Source organism: Carassius auratus, chromosome 35 (genome assembly GCF_003368295.1).
Source record: "Carassius auratus strain Wakin chromosome 35, ASM336829v1, whole genome shotgun sequence".
Lineage (NCBI taxonomy): Eukaryota > Metazoa > Chordata > Actinopteri > Cypriniformes > Cyprinidae > Carassius > Carassius auratus.
In genome coordinates, this window is record NC_039277.1 from 4417194 (window position 1) to 4437617 (window position 20424).

General features: G+C 39.4%; 1 protein-coding gene and 1 pseudogene across 4 annotated transcripts in view; both read right to left on the reverse strand.

Moving 5' to 3' along the window:
• The window catches only part of rabgap1 (RAB GTPase activating protein 1), a 64849-nt gene that overhangs the window by 22757 nt on the left and 21668 nt on the right, over positions 1-20424 (reverse strand). For all 4 annotated transcript variants that reach the window (XM_026219386.1, XM_026219384.1, XM_026219388.1 and 1 more), the window contains 4 exons: positions 19955-20124; positions 19580-19748; positions 19330-19423; positions 15889-16039 (listed from right to left, as the gene is read on the reverse strand). In XM_026219386.1, coding sequence (XP_026075171.1) covers positions 15889-16039; positions 19330-19423; positions 19580-19748; positions 19955-20124 — 584 coding nt within the window. The remainder of the gene's footprint in view (positions 1-15888; positions 16040-19329; positions 19424-19579; positions 19749-19954; positions 20125-20424) is intronic.
• Positions 140-3343, reverse strand: LOC113054079 (probable G-protein coupled receptor 21; annotated as a pseudogene).

Below are 20424 nucleotides of genomic sequence, written 5' to 3' on the forward strand. Positions count from 1 at the left end.
AGAGTTGCACACGACTGACACTTCAGGGCAGAGGGCAAGCCCAAGAGGCATTTTGTCCAGCAGACATTACAATCAAATTTAAATCCAATTGAATCAAATAAAATACTCCCAAGTCGTTGTCAAACTGATTTTTGTTTCCCAAAATGACTTGAAGGATGTTTAGCCTATAGAATAAGAGTTGAAACTAGGGGTGAAGGGATCTTGTGGGGTGCAGGTAAAAAGTTAATCTCCAGTGTGATCAAGGTTTAGAAATGAGTCCGTCAAAATAGGTCATCTGTTTGTTGTTGTATTACTGCGTTTTTCAAGGATGATGTCCTCCGACTGGAGGCGTGGTTATGTAATCCCCATGGCTTTAAATCAGCAGAAAATGGGAAGTCCATGTAATCGTGGCACTGCTTGCGGGCTGGGGTCGACTTCTGTTCTTTGGGAAAACGGCTTTTTAAAAATTCCAATTGTGACTGCTGAAGGTCAAGACTTGTCACTGGTTCAGAGACAAAACAAAACAAAACACTGCTGATCTAGCAAACACATTCTTCCACTAAGAGCATGGTAGGAATCAGATTATCCTCAGAAATTCAGAGGCAAGAATCAGATATTACTAGTGAAAACTAATAAAATCATGAGTTCAAAACCAGGTCAGCCCTTGGAAATGCTTTTAATCTTTACAAAGTCTTTGTCCAGAAGATAATTTTAACATCTAGTCAATAACACATAACAAGGTTTTGGATCAGTCAAGCAGGGATCCTTCTTTTTCCCCTACATATAAACGAATGTGCGCCAGTTAACAGGAGAAACAGAGACTAATGATGTAATTAATGAAAACTATGCTTTTCGCATACAGACAATATTTGTTGCAATCTAAGAACTTTGCAATCACGTCTCACAGAATATTTTTCTCCTTTCGTCATTGCTTAATTTATCATTGTAGCAATAACTGCTGAGAATCATATATCTGCAAACACTGATGAGAATGGCACACTCTCACATACAGTAGCTGCCCACTTCATCTTTAATGACCAAGGTCAAATGTCCATTTCTTGCTGCCAGGTAATCCTGCAACAAAACATATCGGAAAACAGACCTTTGTCAACTTGCCCCGATTCAAAATACCTGGCTTGAACTGGGACAGTGCACAGATGCCGAAACAAATCTTCAGTATCCACTTTTAATTTGACAAGACACTTGCCATCAACATCAAGCTCACTATCTAGCCAAAAGATGGTGTTAAACATGGCAAGCAGGCCGCGGAGGTGTTGGTGGATCTCCCATGGACTTCTTGTTGTCACTACGTTGCAGACAAAGCAGGCAGAGGCGCTTGAGGCCTTTGCGGAAGGCGGCGTTCGACAGGCTGTAGATGAGACAGTTGCAAAAACTATTGCTAATTGCCAGCCATGTGGTTATGAATGAGGCAATAGCATGGTGGTATATCCCTGCGCTCTCTAGTAAAAAGTAAATGATGTAGGGTAGCCAAAGCAGGTAGAACACACTGGTGATACGGAAGAGCACCGTGGCATAGCGCTTGTCTGTGCAGGCTTGCTCACCCGGCTCAGGGTCCTGTGGGCCAAAGCGAGCTCTCCGCTCGCTGATCTGCCGAGTGTGCTGCCGACAGATCCGGAAGATATGGGCATAGGTGAAGCAAACGGTGAAAGCAGCTGGCGCATAGAGGGCCGTGACAATAAATGCTGTAAAAAGGGGCTGGGTGTCCCAGGAAGAGCAACATTTAAATACATCACCGTGGTACCCCGGCTTGCCCCAACCAAAAAAGAGGGCAAAAAGATGAGTGCCGAGTACAGCCAAATAAGGGTAATGCAAGTGCGAAGACGGCAGGGTGTGACCAGAGCGGTGTAGGAAAGAGGTCGGGTGATGGCAACATAACGGTCGATACTGACGCAAGCTAGAGAAGCCATGGAAACGCTCTTCAACACACAGACCATGTAGCTGAAGACCATGCAGGTGAGTTTCTCATTCACACCCTCCAGATGGTGCAGGAGGGACAAAGAGGGGATAAGACAGCTGACCCCAACCAGCAAGTCTGCATATGCCATAGTCTGTATAAAGGAGCTAGTGGTATGGTGGCTGAGTAACGGGGCACAGTGGAACACAAAGATAACCACCAGGTTCCCGGAGATGATGAGCACTGTCAAGAAGAGAATAACAGCTATTTCCAGCAGGCAAGTGCTGAAGTTCTGTGAGTAGCCAATGTCCAGCAGGCAAAAGGGTTCTGTGCTATGGTTCAATTCAGTTGCGTTCATCTTGTTCAGGGTGCGCTTGGGCGCACAATTAGGGTGCTAGTTCCTTGGGGGGCCTACCTCAGCAAAGGCTGCCCAAAGTATGGCTGCCCCTGATAGATATGGGGGAGATGTCCGTGCCAGGTGGCTTCCATATCAACAGCAACATGATCCACTAGTCCTTAGTGTCCACAGCAATCCTTTTACCAAAGCACACATATGCAGCGACAGTATCTTGAGGAGAATCAGTCACTACAAGCTGTTGTGGAGGTCAGGTGACGAGTCGAGCTTCAACTCCGGAGCAAACCCCAGCAGTAGAGATCATAAACTCCCCCCTCTTAAATCAGTCCCCTACCTTTCCGGGGAGAAGCACATCTGCGCCTGAGCGGGGCAGGCAGCTGTCAGCACAGGACGCACACCAGGAAAAAAGCAGAGGAAGCAGAGTCCTTGCCACTCTGATCACAAAAGTCCCAGTCGCTCTCTAGCAGTTATTAGTCAGGAGGATCAAGCACAACTAAGCAGCGCTGGAGATTCCTCACAATAACGTAGTCAAATTGTTTATTCCTACAAATCCCCAAAAAATGATGTAATCCAGAGTCTGATGTCTTCGCAGCAACTTCAGCCGTCAGTCGAACGAAGACTGGGGAACCTCTTCTGCACGTGCCAGGCACCCAGCCCCCTCACAACAATGTGATTGGCATTTCCGAGAAGGGGCTCTCCACAGAGGAGCCAGCGTCTGGAATGTAAATGAAGGATAGAGTGGTGTGATGCAGAAAGCAGTCTCTCTCTCTCTCTCTGTGGCACTGATGTATCCTCCCTTCCCTCTCTCCGCTGCAGCAAGAGCACTCAAACTCCTCCCACCCTTGGCTCTAGCCAGTGAGCAGATGTCGGAGCACAAGCAGAGAGAGGCATCCCCTTCCCTTGTCAATCCATACACTTTTTTGCTCATAACCACCTTTCAATCTCTCAGAAATATGAAAAATGCACTGCCTTCAGATTTTTACAGACTCCCTTAACACGGTCTTTCTAATGTAAAACTCATATTATGGGCTTTATCCTTCCTTTTCCTTCTATTCCCATTGCAATTCCAATGCAACATCCCTCCCTGCACTCTCTCTCTCCCTCCCTCCTATACGGACACATGCAAAAAAAAAAGCAGGAGTCCAAAATGTTCCAGACATTTCCAAAGTCCCAGAAATAAACCAAGTACATTCATTTGTTATTAGATCAAATAAAACTTTTCATGACATTATAATTAAAATTTAACCCCTGCTTTATGCAGTATCGTGGTTCCTACATTGAGTAACACTCCCAGCAATGTTTACTGACCAATCAAGAAGCACTAAATCAGATGCATCCTACACACTCATTTTTCTTGTGTATTTGTTTTATATATCAACATGTAATCAGATGAATTCGGTTCAAAGATGGTGAAATCGGAGATTTGCATGTCATTAGAATTGATTTCGGTGATGTCATTTAGATATGACTCAGGACCATATAATCCACAATTTGATTGGTGCATTAAATTCCAAATTAAATAGATAAATAAAAAATAATAATTTTCCTCACAATCTTCCACTTGCTCTGCCTCTACAGCAACTCTCATCAATGGCTGATGTTGCCTTTTTATTTTTCAACCAATTATCACAACAGATAAAATCCCATCCTATATTTCTTTCTAGCTCGATATGCTTCTTCAATTACACTGCAGAGGTTAAATGCATTGCGAATACTTTCATGTTGACAAGAATTTACTGAACTTCTATCTGCCTACATGTCAAATAAAACCATCTATTCTGATTAAGGTCTATAAGAGAAAGGCTGTCCCCATAGTGATGAGAAGGTGTCAGCTAAGTCCAGCCTGACTCAGCAGCTCAGAGAAAACACAAACAGCACATTCATTCCTTCACAGAGTGAAACAGCAGCTTTACATCAGTAGCAGACAAACTCCCAGCCCCATAAACCTGGAGAACACTGCAGCCGCAGAGGCCAGCCAGAATCCTGCTGTATAGACCACCCAAAGCCTTGCTCCATAAACCCTGCACAAACCCCTGGGTCTAGACCATTCAGCGTGACATTAACCCCACAGAGCAGCGAACCTATTTTTGTACAGACAAGTATGCTACTATTAGCTATATTAAAAGGTCTTCTATTGAACACAATGAAGTTCAAGACTATCTGTTCCCTATTTTGTTAAGTCACGCTTGGCACAGAGACGGATATTTATTGTGGTGTGTTTAGAATGCCGGGACTTGAAGTGAGAAGAGGTGCAGGCTGCTGCAGACTAACAGGCCAGGCTTTGTGTTAGCTGTTTGTTTTTATTCACCGCATGGGGTGGTGTATGAGGAGTGTCTAGAGAAATCTGTGTGTATGTCTGACCTCTGTGTCTGTGTTTATGGACACTGGAACACATCTGGTAATAGTATGAGCCAAAGAAATGCAGCCTGACAAACATGCTCGGGTGTGCAGATGGGTGCAGAGTGAACCAAGGATCCAAAATCTGATGCATGTTACCATATTGATTGCAGACGATACTTATTCTTTTAACAAAAACTGAACTAGAGCCATAGGGATGGGGACTGACTGCAAGTGTATTGCGGGGCATTATAGAGTTGATGGCATTTGCAAAGTCACAACTGAAAAATCTAGTAGTTATTTAAAGCAGCAGTTCCCAACCAAGTTGGTCCGAAAATGTTTTAAACCAGTGATTTTTTTAAAAATTTTCCACCAGGCCGCATTATGGTCCAAGTGTGAGTCTCGCGGGCCGCATGCATATCATTTACATACTAGAATTAAAAGTTAGTGAACTAACTTTGATGTTGGCTTGGCCATCTTGGCCATGGAGCAAAAGAGCCACAGTACTTGTGTGCCCAACATTGAGTTGCCCCGCTGCAAAATAAATACAAATAATAATGCCATAAAAAAATACACCTGCAACAGTCTTTTTCCATGCTCCCTTGCTGTTTTCTTTTTTTAATAAAAAGCCTGGGCTATGATAACAGCTATGACAGGGTTGTCTAGCTGGATGTGAAATAAGTCATGCCTATTTTTCTCGTGTATGTATTTCACAGTCCTGCCACCGTCGCGTTGTGGGCAACGACACACAAGATAACTGAAACAATGCATTTTAAATCAAGGAGATCATAAGGGGTCCAAGCATAATGGTTTGTATAGATGATGCAGTTACACACTGTTTAAAATTGTTTAATTTGTACTGTATGTTCATTCTATTTATTTATTTGTGCTATTTACATAATGTTTACATTTTTTAAGTTTGTTTTTGTTAATTTAAAATAGCACTGCATAGTCTTCACTGTAAGATAAAATACACAATCAAACCAAAATGTATTCAGACACCTTCAACATTTCTCACATAATCACAGTTTATTTGCTGTAGTTTAGAAACTGGTAATAAAATATGACAATAACTCAGAACAAATTCATCTTGATAATTTCGGATAACTTGGATAAAAAGATATGTAATGGAATCAACCAAAACTTCAGACTGTCAGTATGACAATATTTACACAACTGTCAATACTTTGTTGAACAGTTACCAAGCAAGAAATGCTTAATTTGGTTCAGTCTGTGGTGTGAAAAGGATGCATTAACAATTAAAGAAAGAAACACTTAAGCAAAACATGGGCAGGTCCTTAATTATTATTTTTTTAAATCAATTTCACTGGTAGCCTACAGTATGAAGAATTTGTGGGTATAATATTTCACAGATCACTATTTTGCCATACTCACTTACATAAATGAACTAGTGGCCTGCACCCACTAGTAAAACAATTCTATCTGATTTTTGGATTGACTTTGGATAAATTCTTGTACTACAAGGTAATTCAGTCAAGAGCAGTGAGTGATTTACTTTCATTTTCATACATTGAAGACACTGACAGCAGTGCTAGTAAATTAGGCGCGGTCCCTTTAAGAGACAAACGCATCCATTATGATGATACACATCCGATTTTTTTTTTTTGCAACTCTTTACTTTCACTTAAGACATAACCACATACTTATTCGAACACACTTTCCAACACGGGTATTTCGACATATTTTGTATGTATTTGTTGTCGGTACAAAAGCAAGAAGACTTTGAGACGCGTCTCTGCTTGCTCCCTGAACACCAGAACACCGCGCTGCTGAATTGAGCTCTTTCACTTTTCGCTCTTTTTCTGTTTATTTAAACTGCGATTTGAATTTGTTCGTTCAGGTCCAGGAGGAAGTGAACGTCCTGAACGACAGCTCGGTTCATTGTTGCTGTCCCTGTCCGCGATACGCGCGGCTCTCTCTCGTGCACACGCGCCATCAGCTGCTCAGTTCAGTTTCCCGCAGCGCTGGGCTGAAGCCAACTTGATGTGTTGAATGCTCGGAGCACGTTATAAAACGTATTCTTAAAATACACATTTCTGTTTTAATAAATGGTCATATTAAATCATAGCATAACACATAAGTAGGTACAAAAATAATCAGTGATGCATGCGACCCTTTTGGTCTCAGTGTAGCTCCCTGCTTTACCATGTTATGCAACGCTGAGCAATCGCTGCGACGTTCAGAGAAATGTCACAAGCACATATAAACACTCATTTTCATGTGTAAGCTATAATATATTCTTCTAATTGTTTTGTGCCGTTTCGCTGCAGTGTTTTAATGTGAAAGGCTGTAAATGTGTACTTCAAGTGTTCAGAGAAATACATCGCGAGCTCACTGTGACGTTCAGAATGATGATTCAGTTAGAAACCAGCTAAGACCAGCGTGACAGTGGCCAAAACTACTTTAAAACCATATAATATATTATTCTAATTGTTTTGTGCCGTTTCGCTGCAGTGTTTTAATGTGAAAGGCTGTAAATTCTCTGTGGACTTCAAGTGTTCAGAGAAATACATCGCCAGCTCGCGGACATTTGGCTGCCGCGAATATATCATGTTATTACTTTAAACAGTTCAGAAACATCTGAATTTAGCTCTTGGTGTGTTCTAACGTGTGGATTGCGTGCAATCGCATTGTTAAAAGGTCTTAAATAAGAATGAATTCGCTTGTTGTCGGCTCCGTGTAGACAGCCTGAGCTGAGCAGCAGCGATTCTTCTCTCGTCTGACTGCTCCTCCCATAAATCTCATTGCAACTGTAGGGGCGCAATTTTTTATTTTTTTTTTACATGTAAAAATTAATTAAAAAAAACTTGAAGTCTGATCACTCTGAAAAGATATAGCACACACCACCCCTCTATCCCGCAGGTGTCTGCCGAGTTTGGGGCTTGTGGCTTTAAAGCCCTAGGAGGAGTAGCTTTCAGAATTTTTTTCCCAGAAGAATAATAATAAAGAAGATAAAAATAAGTTTAAATAGCATAACAGTATGTTGGCTTGTTGCCAAGCCAACATAATTATGTCACCAATTCAAACCAACCTGATTTATAATATTATAACCTTAATATTATGATATCTAATCGATTACATTCACTGAAATAAATAATTCTACTCCCCATAAATAAAACACATGACGCTGTTGCGAGCTAACCAATTTTGTGAAATTCGGCTCAAAAGGAGTAACAGCACAATGAGTTGCGATTGTAAGATGCAGTCTGTAAGACGTGCACGGGAGCATGACTTGACGTGCGAAATTGCAGAAAATTGATCCAAATATGGAAAGCACTTTAGAATTTAATAATATGAGATTCTCTCCAGAGATTTGCCACATTTCTTCAATGAAGGATGATTACTGCGTAGTATGGGTGTTTCCATTTGCCTGAACTTCTTCAAGTGAGTTGCGGGGCAAACCGAAAATCCAGCACTCTCCTTCACTACTGATACCGCGACTATTCTTGTTTGTATTGTTTTCATTCGCTGGCATTTTTCACATTTCTTTTTCTCCCTTAAATACAAATTTGTCCATTTTGATGCTCAATTTTACCAAACTAATGGCTGTTGATGACTATTTGAATTGAATTCTACCAAAGTGCGCACTTGTATGTGTTCGTTAAATGCGTAACGTTATGTGAGTAGGTGTGCTGATGTCTGAAAATAATATATGAAAAACAAAATAATTGTACATAAAAACATTTGGCTATAGCTTATATTTCTTTAGTACATTTTCAAATTAATGTAAAAACTCAAATGAATTGTAAAACAGTTATTTTTTTTTAATTGTGTTCAGCATGGTTGGCCGTATTTGAATTCGTGACGGGCTGCGGGTTGAGAACCACTGCTTTAAACCAACGGTTCCCATTCTCAACCAAGTTCCTGGAGCCCCACCAACACTGCAAAATTGTCACTTTTTTGGCCACTGTCCCAAATTTGTCCCATTTCAGGAACTGGTTTCCTGAATAAGCTGAGTTTGATAATGGAGACAAGCAAATGTGCAGTGTTGGTGGGGCTCCAGGAACTTGGTTGAGAATGGGATCCACTGGTTTAAAGCATATTTGAACCAACTTAAAACTGATCTACCTTAGCCTGGTGAATCTTCTACTGGAGCCTCACCAACACTGCACATTTGGCATGTCTCCGTTATCAAACTCACTTGATTTTTAACATCTTTTATAAAATCAACCATATTACTTTTGCTTATGCTTAAAGTATTTTTGTTCGAATCCCTAACCTTACCTTAAAGTAATAAAGAGAGGTTCACATCACATCACATATGAAAGTTCTGTCATCTTTTACTCAACCTCATTCCATTCCAAACCTGTTACATTCTTCAGTGGCACACAAAACAAAGATATTCTGAAGAGTGTTTCAAGTGTTTTTGTCCATACAATGAACACCAAAACCTCAAAACAACATAGGACCCCAATGACTTTCATAGTATGGACAAAAACAACACAGAGACATTTTTCCAAACATCATCTTTTGAGTAATTTCACACCCAACCATCTGTCAGTTTTATAAACCTCACATTTTAATAGTACTGGTACTGTACCAGTCACTTCCATGGCAACAAGTGTAAATAAATGAAAAGTCATTGGGGTTAGTAGTTGAGTAATACTGTGGAAAAGGTGAAGGCGCTCAGTAAAACTAAATCAAACTTGTCATCACTCAAGTCCTGGTGTTAAGACGTGTCCTGTATTTATGACCCAGCCCTGGTGAAAATCAACACTTGTCCTAATCCAGCCATTTGGCCCAAAAATATCAGAGAGAGGTCTGTCTCTCAAAACTCTGAACATTCTATATTTCTCACTAAATGTTTATTGGAAGCGGAGACAGACCATTTCATCAATGTCACTTTGTTGATTAACTTGCCGTAAGCGTTAAACTATAAAGCAGCCTGCCAGTTCCGTGATAACAACTCAAAATAGAAATGAGGGCTGTCAATGCTCCATTGAATTAAACACAATGGCAAAACTCTGAGAGCATGGCTATTCTTTGTGCTTTTAAGAAATGAATCACCATGGTTCCCAGGCATCAACCACAAACACGCACGTACAAAGCAAATCATAAGGAACATAGAGAGCATTTGTTGTGTTGCAAAAAAATTAATAAAATAAAAATACAATAAAATACAACAACATTGGCTGCAGCTTCTGAACTGTCAATAAGGTTAAGAAAACGAATTAATGACTCATTACGCAATGTGAGAGGAAGTGGTTTGCAGTGTGGCTTTCACTCAAAGCCAATGCGGGATCATTTTAGCCCACTTCTATCAGAGTTTAGAGCTCTAGGAGGGCAGACGGTGTAAAGTACAGGTTTGTGAAAACTAAATGAGTGGAAACAAGACCTTTCACCCAGGCTTCATTCTAAAGGCTCTCTGTGAGTCAGCTTAGTGGAGGTCTTGTATAATCTCTTCTCAGAACAGGTAAGGAAATGTAGCAATACTAAAAACAACACAGTTTTTCATGAGAAGATTAAATAAAACACTAATATGCAATAAATAATAAGTAAACTTTTTTTTAAAAAACTACAATGCTTTAATATTCATTTAATTATTTTAATTCTATTTGTAAATTGTAAAAATGTCAAATTTAAGACAATCTGAGCGGCAAAAAAGCAAGATATCATTCGTATTCTGTTTAAGTGAAGTTTAAAGAGATTTGCTTGATAAAGCACTCAGTGTAACAATCCAAAGTTGCATGCACTTCTAGACAGATGGGGAAAGTTTTAGGATAGGCTATAACCCATTAAAGGCATATAAAATAGAATATAAAATCCAGATTATTTCTTGGATGTTGGTGCTGGCTTCTGAGTATACTTGTCTTCACTTAATTGGTACCACACTGTGGATTTGACCATCCAGAGAAAACTACAAACCATCCTTCTTTTTTTTTTTTCTTCTTTTTTTACAAGCAATTTTTTCCTAACTCTTGAACAAAGAAATCTTTGAGTATTCACAGTATTCATTCAACTCCATGTGTCGCAAGAACTGGCAACACCTACTCTTGTCATGACCAATTCTTCTTAAACACGAATGATAACATTGGATCACTACATGAACGCATGCTGGTCTTCAGCACTGCCAGTGTTGGATCAGGAAATTTTCATGGAGATTATTTACTGTTACGCCGTACTGTTCTGTTTCCATGTAATGAAACTTTGTGTACAAGACATCCATACAAAACTTTGACACAACATTGATGAACAGTGGAAAAGGAATAAGTTTATGTCTTGGCAGAGTTCCCTTCTTTAGAAGGACTTTAGTGATACAAAAGTGGGTTTTGTTTAGTGTGGTATGGCTTGAGAAACAAACCTATACATGCAGGAGCTGCTCAGCCTGTTGACCTAACAATCTCACACACACTCAAGTGTGTACATTTAGTTTATTTGGACTTTGAGTGGGTGGGAGAGAGGAACATCTTGTAGCCACCTGGGAACTCAATGCTACAGAATGTGAGCATGTAGGCTAATCACCAAGCTCTAGATAAAGCTGTTCAATGGATGTTTCAGGACAACTAACCTGTTAAACTGATGATACACGGGGAAATTATTGAGCAATTTTGCCGGGCAACTTTTTTTAAGCAATGTTTCTTGGGCACTTTCCCATTTCCCAGATAATGGGTAAAAAAAATTCTATCTGGATACTTTAGATCAGTCGTGGGCCCTGTGCCTTTTAAATTAAGTTGCAATTTGTATAAAAAGACTTATCTCTACAAGTAAAATTAGCCAGCAAATCACTGTATCAGAGTATGAAAGACAGGTTTCTTCAAAAGACATTTAACAATTATATTAAGTTATTATTGTTATTAAAGATTTACTATGAATAAGTGCCAGACAATGGCAAAGGTAATGTGAAAGTATTCAATATACTTAGAACGTAAATATTCAATATCAGTCAATTTAAAAAAAAAAAAATTCATATCAATCAATCAATAAAATCACCAATATATTGGGCATCATAAATATTTTTACATGATATAATACAATAATATAGACAGCAGATGAAATTAAAACAGTGATTTTCATTTCATTTTAATATGCAATATTCTCTATATTTCTTGCTAAATGGATTTCTGGAAAGGAAACAGATCACCAATATCTTCTAGATGGTAAACTTTCCACATAAACGTTTCCATTTTACAGTTTGTAACGCTTTGTTTTGAAGCGCTTTGATAGCTGCTCACTTATGCCGCTCCAAATCACCATCTCTCTCTAGAAATGCACGATTTACAGTCACTTCTGTCATTGCAAATCACTGCCGGTGTGAACATCCCTTGACTAACCCCCAGTGGGTGAAGTTCAAGCCTTTTCTAGTCACGCAGGATAAAGGAAGCCATAATGAACGTTGTGAATTTTAGTGAAGAGCAAGTTTTTAACAAGGGACAACCAGCTTTCACATTAGAGACAAATCACATTAAGACACAAATGGAACAGATTTCTGAGAATAGAGCTCTTGAATGTTTGTTGGGGAAAATGCAGAGACTTCAGCAGAGTAAAAGCTCTTGTTCTCTTGAAAATATCCCAACCACTGTTAGGAACCTTGGGGACATGGTGAAATGACAGACAAGATACAGTACATGCCTCCCTTTGGGTTAAAACAAGCGGTCAAGTAGCACAACTACAACATGCACTGACAGATTTTGCATGAAGAATTGCTAAACAGGAAGTTTATAGTGAATATATGATGCTGCTGCTGGTTTATTTATCTTCTCTAAAGTGAAGGACGCACAGAATCAGCACTCCAGAATGAAAAACACCAGGTTACAAAACTGAAAGTTCATAAAACACAAACACTAAAGATGTAGATGTAGATCAACATTTACATGGATTCATAAAAAAAGAAAAAAAAGAAAGTTCAGGCTCTAAATAGACAATGAGGTCTGATAAAGAAAACAACTTACTTGAGTCCTACATTCTAATACATTTTTACTTCGGCATTAGCAATCCAATGCTACTGTTAATCATATAAAATGCTTCTGCCATTACTTGACTACCGAGCAACTCTCAGGAACTCTAGGCCATCTCTCTCCAAACACAGCAATGCATTTACTCTTTTTATTATTAGTATAGTGTGTCATGTGTACTCTCCCATGCCTTGTACAGTGTAGACATAATTATAGCCTTTTCCAAGAAATGCTGTTTAATTAAATTCTTTAGAATCTTGAAAGATGGCCTTTCATATCTGAATGGGCATTTGTTGGTCACATTAAGCAAAAATATGCGCTAAATTGAATGCTGAAAATTGTACTGTGAAGAGAGTTGTGCAAAAATACTTTACAAGCTTGTTGGAGCCATGATGCATTGAGCTGTGGTGTTCGTTTGGGTAAGGTTCGAGTCTGGCTTGCAACATGCACTGATCCCATCTCTATCATCTCTCTCCAAAATTTCCAGTGCTCTCTTGAATACATATCAGTCTAATAACGTGTCAAACTCCTCCATAAAGGTCCATATTCTATTTAAGTCTTTACTCAGAAAAAGACGTTGCTACTGGAACATTTCTGTACATAATAAGCATATTGTGAATACACAAAGATGCGCACGTGTACGTGTGTGTGTGAGAGAAATGCGGTGCTGAAGTGAAATAGCTGGGCAGTTTGATAGGCGAATTATACTAGGCCGCCTAATAAAAATAATTATTATTGTCTTGACTATCGACAGAGACATCTGCTATCGTTGAAATCTCTGACTATCGTCGATACACAATACTACTGTCTATCGGCACAACCCTAGTTTGTATCATTCATATATCCAGCAAAATCAAGAGTTTTGATTGAGTATCTTGTAGACAGTGTTAATTTTGACACGAAATTTTAATTTAGTTTTAGTCTTAGTCTTTTGACTATAATTCTTTTTAGTTTTAGTCAAGTTTTAGTCATCTGATTTGTTTTAATTTTAGTCTTATTTTAGTCGACTAAAATTGCTTGGTATTTTAGTCGACTAAAATTGCTTGGTATTTTAGTCGACTAAAATAAGACTAAAATCAATAACAGATTTACTAGACAATTTTTTACAGCTGGTATAGGAAACAAACTTAACCAAAATATATAAAACACAAATTCAACTTTATTTCAACACAACTGTGTCTTTATTTCGATTCAAAAGCTTTTATGCAGCAACAAACACTGTCATGATAATGTAAACAATTACTAGCTGCCAATTGACCATCAATAAAAGAAAAATAAAGTTAGGTCCAGGACCTTAAAGCTTACAGCTGAGCTGAACAATAAGTGCATACATTTAAAGTAAATATTTAATAAGTTGGGTGGATAAAAAAAGTAACAAGATTTTATAAGGTATTCATTTGTCTAGCAATATTGTATGTTTTAAATACTACAATATTGCTAGATTAGTATGTATAATGATAGGATGTGAACATTCACGTTTCACATGACTAATATAGAAATATTTGTGATATTGTCAACAAGTAGAACATTATAAAATATACTAAACATTAGTATTAATCAAATGTATGTATCATAATATTACGTATTAGTATTGTGCTCTCATCTAACTTGAAGAAGGGGCTATTTTACAGTACTTTTCAGTTCGTAATATTTAATGCTACAACATCTACGCACTGCAGTCTTCCTATTTTGCTTAGCTCAATAAACAAAAGAACATCGTTGTAAAATTACATTTGAGAAAATGTCCGGGTGGCTCGTCTGAAAATGTCTTTTCAAATTGGTTGTGTTCTTGCCACGAATGAGCGCTCCGCGTGCTATACACTTTGTTTTGTTTTGTTCGTCTTCAAACGTGAAGTGAGCCGTGGACATTTTGTCGCTCTTTTAGACATCACCTCTTTGAATGCCGTCTTCCCGGGAGCTCATTTAAAAACTGAAAACCTTCGCTTCAAGTCTCAATAAGTCAGGTTCGGATTGGTTCTCTTCTCTCATGCAGTCTCGCCTATTCCGTTTTGCCGGTTCTTTTGTTCATTCCTCGCATCTCTCCCGTCTGCTGATTTGATTTTCGTCACAGTCTATTTTCGTCTCGTCCTTTATTCGTTGACGATAATGTCAATCAATTTAGTCATAGTTTTAGTCTCCATCAGTGCCTTCTTTTTTAGTTTTCGTTTCGTTTTCGTCCGCAAAAATATATTCGTGACGAAAATAATGACGAAAATATTTAGTCAACGAAATTAACACTGCTTGTAGATCTACGCTGACTTGAACTGTTTGCCTGAGATTATGGATTACTGGCTTCATAAGACCTCAATATATCGTCAGGAGCCACACTTACTAATTCTGTGTTGCCTGATATGCTTAAAGTGGCTGTAGCCATTGACTTGCATTTTTATGAATCACCAAAGATGACAGTTTCAGCTGTTTTTACTGTTCTAATGAAGAAAAAAGTCACATATATCTTGAATGGCCTGAGGGAGAGTAAATTAACAGAAGTTACATTTTGGGGTGAACTATTCCTTTAAGGCTATGTGTCAGGGCTGGGTGATAAAACGATTATGGTAATTAACGAAATATAATTTTTCCTCAATTAAACGACAACAAGAGTTCGATATAATGTTTATGCACCAGAAGCGAAGAACGAAACCGTGCTACTTATTTGAACCACGTCACATGGAAAAACTGTGCTGCGTCATATGCATCATCAAAGTCATGAAACAGAAACCTGTTTCATGATTTGAAACAATATTGCAGAAACTAAGAAAAAAAATTCTATTAAGATATTTATTTTGTTTAGGAAAAAGTGTAAACAATTAAAAAATGTCAGTCTGGTTTCTAAAACCTTCACCTGGGAGCAAAAATTAAACATTTAAGAAGTAAAGATTTGAAATGTATTGTGATAATTATTGATATTGACAGCCATGAAGAACTTTATTGAGATAATCTTTTGGCCATATTGCACAGTGTCCACCAAAGCATGTTTAGCCAGTTAAAAAAGCCTATGTGCTCTTCTCAAAACAGCTAGCATTGAGCGTTTGAGAGCGAGGCACAGTTTTTTTTCAGTTGTTATACAGAATGTCTGTGGAAGTAATGTGGCAGTCAACATCATGAATTAAATGTTTTTTTTAACCATTACTTTCCATATCTGGATTGTTGTGTAAGTCTGTGGATGCCATCTGGTACAGACATTAATACTACATGAGAAGCAATATTAACTTCTCCTCTATTGTTGTTCAGTGGGATTGTGTCGTTGTGGCATTTGTCCCACCAAAACCTCTGATACAACCAAACGAAAGCATTGATAATGCATTATAAGATGCATTAGAGTCAACTCTTTGCTTTGCTTAAGTGATCTAATGGTGCACTGAAAAGGAGGATGGGAACTGTATGCCTACCTTAGTGATGAGTGTACGGTACTCCTCCACCAGATGGTCATTGTTATGACATCCGGCCAGTAGCTGCCACACCTCCCCTCTCAAGGCCTCTGGAACACCACTGCGCACCAGCGCTGGGAGCTGTTTGGGTCGCACGGCCAAGTTCAGATGCCTGATGAAACATTACAATACCAACAGGGACTCATGGTTACAAATGAATTTCAGCACTGCAATTTAAAGGGATAGTTCACTAAAAGTGAAAATTACCTCATGATTTTCCCCCCTCAGCCCATCCTAGGTGTATATGACTTTCTTCTTTCAGACGAATACAATCAGAGTTACATTAAAAAAATGCCCTGGCATATATGGCATATTTATAATGGCAGTGAATGGGGGTTGATATTTTCAAGTCCAAAGAAGTGCATCACACACTGCGCGTAGGGCACCAAGTGCTTGGGGGGGCACCAAAAAATCTAGGTCGTGAAAAAATCATCACAATAGGCTACTAGTATAAATAACAAAAAAAATAAAATATTTCTAAAAGCATGTTAATATACAAAAGCAATACAAAAGTAATATAGGCCTAGACCAAATTAGTCGAGAAAAAGGTGAATCTCTGTGCCAGTCTCCCTCTGGTGCCCCCCCTTCCCCACCTCCCAGTGGTCTGTTCGATTATGCCTCAATCAATGTCAAATTTGGCAGACACCGACCTCAGACATGGCCTCGAAAAGGCACCAAGAGTCGGGGGCGGAAAAAAGAAGAGACAGCGGGATGATGCTCACGCGTCGCTTGCAGGCAAGACAATGTTTTAAATAAAAATGTTAGTTTTAAAAGAACGGCGTTAGGTAATGACGTTATTTTTTCAGTAACGCGGTAATCTAACTAATTACTTTTCCCGTCGTTACAACGCCGTTAACGTTACTGAACGTTAAATGCGGTGCGTTACTATGCATTGATTTCACACTTCATATTGATTTAATAAACTATGCAATCCGAACGCACCCCTGGCTCACACAGCGAGTGAGCAGGTGGGTTAATGACGAGATAAGCGATTGTGATTGGCTAAGGCAGAGTCATGTGTTTCATGGTAGCCAATCAGAGCCAGTGTTTTTACACACATGCCGGCACACGCGGCTGCGCCAGCGGCGCCAAACACACACACACACACACACACACACACACACGCAACAGCTACACAGAGATTCGCAGCAGAGATGGCGAGTCAGGAGCAATCCGATGAAACGTTGGCATTTTCAAGGTGAAGATATAAGCACTAATTCAAATTCATTGGGGTCAAAGGCATGAACGTGCATGTAATGTGTACGTGTAATGTGATAAACACGCATCTACAAAGCTAGTGGCCAAAAACACTTTTCTTACAAAGATAATAGGCTACTTGAAATGCAGAATAAAACTCTTGCTGTCTGTTGACTTGCAATAAATATCGAAAGTTATGTATGAACACCTGTCTGCTCTACTCATTTCAACTGACTTGTGAAAACTAAAAAAAAAAAAAAAAAAAAAAGTACAAATTCTCTGACATGTAGCAACTTTTTTTTTTTTTTTTACAGTAACGCAAATAGTTACTTTCCCTGGTAACAAGTTACTTTTATTATAGAGTAATTCATTTACTAACTCAGTTACTTTTTGGAACAAGTAGTGAGTAACTATAACTAATTACTTTTTTAAAGTAACGTTCCCAACACTGCTGATAGCTGATTTGTGCTTAGGGCACCCAAATGGCTAGCGCCGGCCCTGCATACGACAGTTAGCAGAAGCTAGAGATTGCGGTTTATCAAATTTTCTATATTATTTTTCTTATTCAAACGCATTGGTTCGCTTCAGAAGGCTTTTATTAACCCCCCCGGAGCCATGTGGAGCACTTTTTATGACAGATGGATGAACATTTCTTGAGCTTCAAAATCTCAACACCCATTCAATTCCATTATAAAGCTTAGAAAGGCCAAGAATTTTTTTTAATAAAACTCCAATAGTATTCTTCTGAAAGAAGAGAGTGATATACACCAAGGTTGGCTTGAGGGTGGATAGGTTGGAGGGAATTTTCATTTTTGTGTGAATTATCCCTTTAAGACCATGTTGAGTTTTCCTTAAGCCGATTTTGATATGAGTTAAAGTTAGTCACGTTGACCAGTGGAAGGCTGCTTGGTTTAAATTGCCTTTTAATTGAGCTGTGCTTCATAGAAGGCTATAATATTGACAACAGACCTTTTTGCCTGTGTGTGTGCTCATATCTATACACTTAACTAGTTACTTTTTTAGGGAGTACGCAACATTGTAATGCATTACTTTTAAAAGCAACTTTCCCCAACACTGCACAGCACATTAACAACAAACCAAACAAGGAAAGCCAAGGATTTAAAGAGGAGGACAACGAGGGACTAGATACAGATGTGAGCACAACACACACAAAGACACAGCTGTGTTCTTCAGGGTGCAGAGACAGCAATTCAATTCCTGGGATTTTTAATTGAATTCATCTCGAGGTTTTGATTAACAGCAATAAGAGTAATGGGAGCGGGAAATAATCTTAATAAGACCCTTATCTGAATTTGACCATCCCCTCCCCCCAAATCTCTCCAATCCTCTCTTTAAGTGCTCCACATTACAATATCTCTCTCTTCTCCCTCACATGAATGAGTTCTTGAATTAGAAATGGTGTGTGTGTGCGTGTGTGGGGAGATATTTTTTGGTGGGAGATAGAAAAAAAGAATGTGTGGGACGACAAGATTTTGATTTTCAGCCTGTTATTTAGCGCTTCCCTTCATAGAAAGGCATACAGCAGCAGTTCAGCAGTGTCAGGAAGAAAGAAGCGGACAAGACAACCTCTAATCTAAATGTGCATATGCTAATGTGCAACAATTCATCTCTACAGGAATCTGCACAAGCTTCGAATCCAAACCACGGCTCGTTAACAACAGTCCGGCGGCTCAAAGTCAAATTGTTTATCTGCAAAAAGCTGCATAAATTTACACCTGCCGCTTATCACGATCTAAAATTAAGACTCTACAAATGCACCAAATGAGAGTAAATAAGGATACAAACCCTGACTGTGCGTTCACAACAGACGCGACTTGCGCGCCTAGTTGGGTGCTTGATAATTTTGAGTTTATTCACTTCATTCGCACGTGAAATTCGATTGACTTTGTCCTTGATTCTTGTTTCAGATTTTTCCTCCATGCGCTACGTCGTAATCACGTCACGACTAGAGCAAGCTCCTGATTGGTTAATGCGTCGCGAAATTGTCGAAGTTTCGATTTTTCAAAACGCCCAAAACACTCAATTCGCGCCACGTAATTTGCGCTGCCTCATTCGCGTGAATCATGCCGCAGGTTGTCTATTCGCATCTTTGCATTGACTTAACATGTAAATCACTCGTGCTTCATTCACGTCTGGTGTGAACGCACCATGAGCGTTCATTTCCACTTGTTTTCAAGCACTCACCATTTAGACAGTAAATCTCCCCAAGTTTCCAGAATTTTTTCGCCACATTCCTTAGACACGTCTCCAGATCCACTCAATAATGGTTCGTCATTGTCTGGGAGGACGGTGAGAGAGGAAGAGAGACAGAATGAGAGAGCTTCAAAGCTTCGGTCAAATCTCCCTCTCTATACAATATCTACAATATAAGTTGTGCTGAAAAGAACCACTCGTGAAGTCATGATGATATGAATGAGAGCCTAGGGCCGCTCACCTTCCTCTTCATCATCCTCAGGAGGCGAGGGCACCATAGAGCCGTGAGAGCCGGACGACAGGATGCCGGGGCTCGCTGTGGTCTTCCTCCGCTCTCTCTCAGTCTCGCTCTCTAAACTCACCACTTCATACAGCGTGTCCGAGTTACTCTTCCTCTCCGTGTTCTCCATCTGCAGGCACCGTCAAACACTCATTTATTTTAAAGACCATCTCAGTTCTTGTCTCAAAACCTATACGTTGAATGTGAATGCGGTCTCAAAATGCGAAAAGAATTGACATTGTGGCCAAAACAGGAGGATTTCGAGGCACAGATGTTCGGTTCTCTAACAAATCAAGGCCTGTAAAATGTCAGGCCCTGCGCTGAGCTCGTCCTCACCGGTCTGAGCTTGAGATAGAAGCTCTCGGTGTAACTGCGTTTGCTGAAGGGCCAGAAGAGTCTATCGTTGGGTGAGCACACTCGAACCCGCGTCTCCAGCAGGAAGCGCACAGGCTCCTCCACCTCCGTGATCACCAGGTCCACCGCCGTCGTCATGTACATGAACTTATCTGTCACACAGGTTAAAGAACAGCAGATGTCAGGGGATGCACGAGTATGTTTTGATGACCTCTAAGAACATCTACTAGGGATGCACAATAAATATCTCCCAATATAAATATTCATAGAGGTCATCAAAACATACTCATCTTAGTGGAGTTAATGCTTCATGTCATTCACAATCATTTCTTGATTTCCAAGTTTGGCTAAGAAGAGGAATTATTCAATAAAAACAGATTTTATTTGTATAGTGCATCGTATATAGGATCCCAATCAAAGCATTCCAAACATAAGGGGAAAAATGTACAATT